This window comes from Pteropus alecto, unplaced genomic scaffold, assembly GCF_000325575.1.
Source record: "Pteropus alecto unplaced genomic scaffold, ASM32557v1 scaffold152, whole genome shotgun sequence".
NCBI classification, from domain to species: Eukaryota; Metazoa; Chordata; class Mammalia; order Chiroptera; family Pteropodidae; genus Pteropus; species Pteropus alecto.
The window spans coordinates 6,215-14,218 of record NW_006432227.1 but is presented as its reverse complement, the minus strand read 5'-3'; the positions used below and the strand labels follow the sequence as shown (position 1 = coordinate 14,218).

The window sequence follows — 8,004 nt, the reverse complement described above, 5'->3', positions numbered from 1 at the left end:
CTCCTTCTGCTCCCTCTCCTCACATTCATCCTTCATGGTGTTTTTCCCAATAAATCTCTTACACATCTTATCTTGTCTTGGTGTCTGCTTTTTAGAAGACCTGGACTGACACATTGCTTTTATAGCATTTACCATATTCTACCTTAGAATATAAATACAGGTATGAATGGCTCATATTCCCTGTTAGGCTATAAATCCTTGGGCGTAGTGACTAAACATTAATCAATTTTATAATCTCTAACTACCCAGTAGAGGGCTTTGGATATAATCAGCACCCGAAGTAGTTTACTGAATGAATAATGATTATGATATGTTTATATTCTTATGAAAAAGCACCTTTCCATGCTTTATCTTAGTTGAGCATCTGAAAATAGATCAAGCCAACGAGAGGAGTCAAGCTCATAGAGAAAATGAGATTCACTGAGCTTGTTGGAAAATTCTATTAGAATACAGATTAAGTCTGTTCCCCATTTGTCCTCAGAGCACGCAGCATCCTGCCAGGCTCATAATAACAGTACCTACACCTAATACTTTACTATGTGGCAGGAACCACTCTAAATAACTTTGCATGGATAATCTCATGTGATCTGCACAAAACTCTTGTAGGTAAACAGAATTCCTTTCTCACTTTACAGAAATGTAGAAGCCCGAGGTCATACATTCCAGAGGTGGAAGAGACAGGATTTGAACACCTATGCCCTTAATCATCAGGCTACCTACAGCAGGTGCCTGACAGTTATTTTCTGAATGAATAACACAAGTCAGTCAGCTAGAGGAACCAAGATTTAAAATCAGATCTTTTGCAATCTCTTTGCCAGTAAGAGAATCCTTTGTTTTCTATCCCTGAGGTTTAGTATTTTTTTTTTTACAGCTATGTATCGGCGTTGACTAACAGAACTTTCTACAATGATGAAAATGTTCTATATCTGCAGTGTCCTATACAGTAGCTACCAGGCCCATGGGGCTATGGAGCATTTGAAATGTGGCTCATGCAACTAAGGAACTGATGCTTTAATTTTATTTCATTGTAATTAATTTTAATTTAAATATTCCCATGGGACCAGGAGCTACTCTATCGGTCAGCATAGTTCTAGTCTCTTCTCTTTGACCATTTCATCTTAACCTGGTTCCATTTCTCTGGCATTTAAGGGAGTTTTCCTTAAAATTTTAAGCTAATTAATTCACTGAGCAGTTCATTAGACTAAAAGGAATATCTAATCAACTCATGAAATATACATTCAACATAAGCAACCCGGCTACCAACCCAGGGATATTGTCATCTGGAGAAACAAATTTATACTCCTAATATAAGAAATAAAGATATTTCTCGAAAAAGAAAAAAAAAAAGAAAAAAAAAAAGATTTCTCATGGCCCGAGGACGATTCCAGGCTTCACTTATGGTCTAACATTTTGCACCTGGTTTCATCTTCTTGGTTTGATGTTCTGAAAAGAACGACAGACAGGAGGACCAGAGGAAAATGCGCACAATCTTCTTTGAGGTACAAAGTTGTAATTCTAAGGGATAATAGCTACTGGGAATTTAAAAATTTAATTGACTTCACAAAATTCTTCACATCAAATTAACGAAACAAAGAATAAGAACAAAAGAAGAAAGGGCAAGAACCAGAGTATTTTTCCCAACAGGTAAAGAATTTGCATCTTTACCTGTGCAGCAGGATTTTTGGTTTTTTCTCCCAGCATCACCAATTCCGGGTTTACAGAATCGTTTTTCACTTTCTCGATAGACCCATACTCATACATTCTGTCTGATGACAATGGAGGGTTCTGGGGGGCTTGCTGTGGAGGAATGTCCTTTGTAACATCTCTAAGTGGGGCTTCAGGAATACTGCACAGATGAATAATAAAACACAGAATGAGGACCGAGGCGGAGAAGAAGAACATGACCTGGAATTCTGTGCCCAGCACTCTTCCCAGTTTCAGATGGGCCCAGTCGATGGCGCCTAAAAGGTAACCCAGGGCACCTCCAAAACCTGGAAAGCAAGAAAGAGTGTATTAGCATGTTTGGCAAAATTTCTTCCCTTTCCATCGTGCCTGGGCCCTTTCGCTTCAGTGGGAAATCTCCCCAAGGACAGCAGAGGTACCTGGTTATGACTGGAGGGGTAACACAGCGAGAGGCTAAGACGCCTGCAGCCGAGAAGTGTGGGTTCGAGGCTCAGCTCTAGCATGCACTTGCTGTGACCTTGGAATTCCTCACTCATAATATGGGATGATAATAAAAGAGCAACCTACTAGTAGAGTCAAAATTGGAAAATGGAATAGTGCCAGACATAGTAAGTGCTTAGTAAATATTGCCACTATCAGAATTCTTGTGGCCTTTACAAACCAAACTCTCTCTCTGCTTAAAAACTAAAATACCTGACCTTAACAAACCCCAAAGAAAATCTATTTCTGATTATAATAAAACATAATTATTTGTACTGTCATTTATCTACTAATAAGCTTTCTAGGGTGATACGAGTTTGTGAAGATCAAACAGCCTTGGAACGAGTCTTCTTTCCTCTATTAGAAGCTAATGGTACTTGTTCCCAGTTGATAACCACAGAACAAATAAGAACAAAAATTTAAACATGAAATTTTAAAAACCTTATTATCTCATAGGATACTGACCTGAAGTTTTTCTGGTGCTTGTTTTATCTGCTTATGCTTAAAGATAGTATAACTTGAGGGACACTGAGGAAGGGCTCCTCAAAACTGATTCTGTCTTAATAGTCTCATATTTGAAATTCTATTATTAGTGATTCACTCTTTTGAGTTCCTGTTTTAAAATGCAAGTGCTCTTGGAATGGACGAGACAGTGCATGACTCAGCACCAGAGCAGCAAGTGCTCCTCAGACCTTCCTTCTGGTGGCAGGCACTGATGACTTCTGAGAACACAGGGGTAGACGCCATGGGGTGGGAGGATGTCCAGGGCAGTAAGGAAATAGATGCGAAACATACCTTCCATCTACATCACAAGCTTATGTAGGGCTGATCCTCCTGTCAGATACCTTTCAATGTCAGCCTCCCATCATGCCTTACTAAGCACAACTATTTACCTGGACAGATCAGCTTATTTTTGTTTTCATTTTTCTCATGGGAATGAAGTCTCCATTTTTTTTGCCCCCAGATAAAGACAACATTCTCACAAACCAGAGAATCAAAGAAGAAAACAGGACTTACAGAATTCTCTTACAGAATTCTCTTTTTCTAACCCTAAATACCTAAACTGACATAAACCTTGACCCCAGGAACACCCCAGGAATGACAAGTACCATGAATCCTAACTTATCCAGAATGGTGGGAGAATGGATGATTCTGGTCACTTCACATTCTGGTTAGCTGAAATTTACTATAGAGGATATTTACAGATGACCAACTGTTAACCACTGAATTCCAAAAATAAAGCACTATTACCATGCCCCGAGTGCCAAAGCATGTTAAGGTGGAATTATGGGAAATTGCAGCCAGTGGTGTGCAATGAAGTAAAACATATATTCTCTGCCAACAGAAATATATGGTCTAGTTATGGATGATGGGCATATACATATGGTGACCTGTCCTGGATGGTATGTGCCGAGGATCTGAGGGATAGGGGAGGCCCTTGAGGCAGACACACTGCTGTTGATTAGGGCAGTTCTGGGACTGTGGTGGCTCTGGATCACCATTAGACAATGACTCTCTTTATGCAATCGTGGGGACGCCAGGGGTATCAGAGGTCATGTGCTGAGTCAAGCAGCCAAGCAACAAGAACGTAAAAATGCCCAGCATTTAAATGTCCATCTAGATCAGAATTTCTCAATCTCGGCACTACTGACATTTTGAGCTGGTTAGTTCTGCTATGCAAAGCTGTTCTGTGCATTATAGGCTGTTTAGCAGCATCTCTGGCCTCTGCCCACTAGCTGCCAGAAACAACCCCTCCAACTCCAACTCACCAGTTGGGACAACAAAAAATGTCTCTGGACATTGCCTGATGTCCCCTAGGGGGCAAAATAGCTTCCAGTTAAGAACCCCTAACTTTAATTAACCCTATGAAAAATTTACACTTTCCTTTTGGAAACTATTTCTCATTTGCAACCAGATCAATGGTTGTCATATTACCACTTAACGTTTCTATCATTTATGCCTCTTTCCTTCAAACTTATTGTTCCACTGAGCAGAGAAAATGTATAACAGAAGACCTCTGCCCATTTGAAAGAAGTGATTTGTAAAATAAGTCATCCACTATTTAATGTAATGGTGATTTTATGAACATAAATATACAGATATAAATATAATGATGGATTTATATTAGAGCAATTGAGTTCTATAATTAAAGGTTTCCCAGTCCAGTTTTATGTCTACTAGTTTTGTTTACTTCAATAAATATTTATTGAGCAGTAAATATATGTAAAGGACTCTACTAGTTTCTGGGGCTATAAACATAAATAAGAAACGGTACCCCATCCTCTCCTCCCCAGAAGGCAATACCAAATGGGAGAAGCAGATAAGTAAACAACTACTTTTTAAAAACTATAATAAATGATTTAGAACTGTGAGTTGGGTACTTAGAGAGTCTAGTAGGACTCTGAAGAGTTTATTTATTTTTGGTACTTAGTGATATCAATAGTACATTGATTATTAACAATTATTATAGAGTTCCTCTTAATTAGCAGTGAAGTTCATAAAGGTTCAATACATCAATGAATCCAAAGGTTCTTAGAGGTAGAAGGATGTCTGGAGCTCGTCTAGTTGAATTAGATCAGAAAGCCACAGGCTACAGTAGTGAAGTGACAGGAGACAACATGGAAAGGAAGGGTTTGGAATTATGGCAGATTTCCATTTCCACCCGTGTGATTTCTAATCATGTGATGATGGGAACTTCTCCTCTGAGAAATGGGGGTAGTGATGCCTCCTCATATGAGTGTCATGAGGGTTTCATTATAATACACATAAAGCATTAACATATACAGTGGTAGAACCGGAGCTAAAACTGAATGCCCTACTAACTTCCTACAGAAAACGTGAACTCCAAAGTCTCACCCAGAAGCAGAAGAGAATGACAGATGCTTCTCAATTTACAATGGGTTATATATCCCAATAAACCACTGAGAAATGGAAATATCTTATGTTGAAAATGCATTTAATACACCTAGCCTACCGAACATCACAGCTTAGCCTAGCCTACCTTAAATGTGCTCAGAACACTTACATTAGCCTACAGTTGGGCAAAATCATCCAACAATGAATATGCTGTAGAGTACTGGCTGTTTACCTTCGTGACTGAGTGGCTGACTGGGAGCTGCGGCTCGCTGCTGCTGCTCAGAATCACAAGAGTATTTAACACACACACACAGCTAGCCCAGGAAAAGATCAAAATCAAAACCTGAAATACAGTTTCTACTGAACGGTACTGTTTTCACACCATCGTAAAGTCAACAAATCATAAATCAGACCATTTTAAGTCAGGGACTGTCTGCACTGCACTGAGAGTGACAATTTGCCTAGAGGTGGCTGGAAGGACTAAATCATTCAAGGCCCAGTGATTAGAGTCTAGGGATCACTCTGAGGTCTGAGACAGCGGTTTACCACTGCTTGCGTGTGGCAAGTACTGTGGAAGAAACATGTATCTCAGACCTGGAAAGAGTAACAACTGTTAAGTGCCTGATTTTTAAAATATCATTCTAGGGCAGTGCTTCTTAAACTTTAATGTGCACATGAATCATATGGATATCTTGTTAACATGCAGGTTGTCTTAGGACATTCAAGCTACTTTAACAAAAATACCATAAACTTGGTAGCTTATAAACAACGAACATTTATAGCCCGCGTTCTGGAGGCTGAGAAGTCTGAGATCATGGCACTGGCAGCTTCAGTATCTGATGAGAACCGGCTTCCTCATGAACAGCTATCTTTTCACTGTCACCTCACTTGACAGAAGGCACAAGGGAGCTTTCGTGGGCCTCTGTTATAAGGGTACTAATTCCATTCATGAGTCCGCATGATCTAATCACCTCCTCCAGGCTCCACCCCTAATTCCATCACATTGGGCATTAGGTTTTCAATATATATGTTTGGCGGCGGTGGGGGTGGGGGGCGGCCACAAACATTCAATCTGTGGTACAGATTCTGATTCTGAAGATCTAGTGTGGGACCTGAGATTTTGCATTCCTTCCAAGCCTCCCAGTGCCACCGATGCTGCTAGTCCAAACGTCACTCTTGAATAGCCAGGTAATAGAGTATTTTCCAATCAACCAGCTCTACCCTCACCTGACATTCTTGGGGAACTAGACTTTGTTGTCATAGGATATTTGACCAACAATCCACAACTGATGTGCAGTCCTATAAAATTAAGGTTAATTTGCAGTCATTAATAGGGTTCTATGAGTTGTATTATATTTTTGTAGCCTAGTAGAGAAGTCACCCCAAAATGATTACAGAGTTATTGCTTTCTTGCTTTGTAGAAGGTTAATCAGATCTAAACTAACCTAGAACTATTTTCCTTTGCTAGTCATTTGTGCGCGCACGCGCGTGCGCACACACACACACACACACACACATACACGCACACAATTTATCCTGCAAGAACTTCCCTATTGGTTCACTAATTAATCAGTTAAGTAAAACTCTGACACATGCTATAGTAACTTAGGGAATTTCTAATCCTTTCTTCTCTCTCTCTCTCTCTCTCTTTTTTTTTTTTTGGTGGGGGTGGGGGGAGGTTGGAAAGGGAATGGGGAGACAAAATAGGCAAAACTGTTTTGTTTGTTCCCAAGCTATTGTGAGATGTAGCTGAAAGTCACAACAGAACATACCCTGAAGGAATAGTGGGCCATTGGGGAAATAATTCCAATAGATAACATATTAAAACTCTGGATGGAAACTTTTAAATTTTATCATACTCCGGATATAGGGGCCAGTAGGGGGCTGTAGGAGTCAACCGAATGCTTTCCTTTTTGCATCCTCTGCTTGTTAAGGATTTTATCTTCAAAGATAGTCTCCTAATCAAAGCCCAGTCATCTTAGCTACAACAAAGGCCAACACCAAATCCCACATCTACATCCAGACTTCATTTATCTCTGTCAACATAAGCCTCCTTGGGGCCCCTGGAATTAATCACTAGGCCACGGGCCAAACCATAAGCTGGAGCATCCAAAGGACATCTGCTGATGCATTAGTTAACAGCCTTTACAAAACAAGGGCCCACAAGTGGTCCAGCTGTCTCCTTCACAGAGCTAGGCCACGTTGTCAAACTCAGACCACAGCCAACCTCATGCATACTTTGAAGTATCAAAAAAAATTAAAATTAAAAGAGACTGAGCCTCACAAGTTACCCATTCTTCCAAAGACGTACATGGGGCAAGCTCCTCATTGAATCGTTACAGATTAAACTTTTGCAAGTCCATGGGGATGGAGGAAATGAAGTCAATATAAACATTTGGTATTGAATCTTTTTAAATGGTTCCTTGCTCCAGGTCTGGGGCCATTTGCCAGAATATTAATAATTATCATTGTGTAAATATTAATAATTAACATTGTGTAATTAATAATTAACATTGTGTAATTAATAATTAACATTGTGTAAACCTGTGAGGAAACAGTGGTTCAGAAATACTGAGGCTGCTTAGCAGTTAAGAGGAGGAGCCTTTCCCCGTCATGCCTCATCCGGGCCTCCTACTGATGGGTAGAGCTGCTGCTAAGAATGGCGAGGCCTTGGGCTCAATTTAGCAGAAATATACTCCATTAGAAGCATTTTGACACAAAGGAGGAATTTCCTACTGATGAGGTGGGTTCCACAGCCTCAGATGTACCTAGAGGTGAAGGCATGAGGTGAGAAGATGAGGGTGGTGCCCCTAAACCCACTGGGACTACCGCATATGCCAGGATGAAGGGCAGGTAGAGTTACTTTTAAATATAAGAGACAGAAGAAGCAGGAGGACGAAAATGTCCCCCTGGGACATTCCCCCCAGTCTTTCCTTAAAAAAAAAAAAAAAAAAAAAAAAAAGAAAATTTGGGGGCACAAAACTT

General features: G+C 40.2%; 1 protein-coding gene across 1 annotated transcript in view; it reads right to left on the bottom strand.

The window, feature by feature from the left end:
* SLC45A2 (solute carrier family 45 member 2) overlaps nt 1-8,004 on the bottom strand; it is a 27,592-nt gene that overhangs the window by 13,380 nt on the left and 6,208 nt on the right. Inside the window, exon 3 of the mRNA XM_006907129.3 lies at nt 1,666-1,991. Coding sequence (XP_006907191.2) covers nt 1,666-1,991 — 326 coding nt within the window. The remainder of the gene's footprint in view (nt 1-1,665; nt 1,992-8,004) is intronic.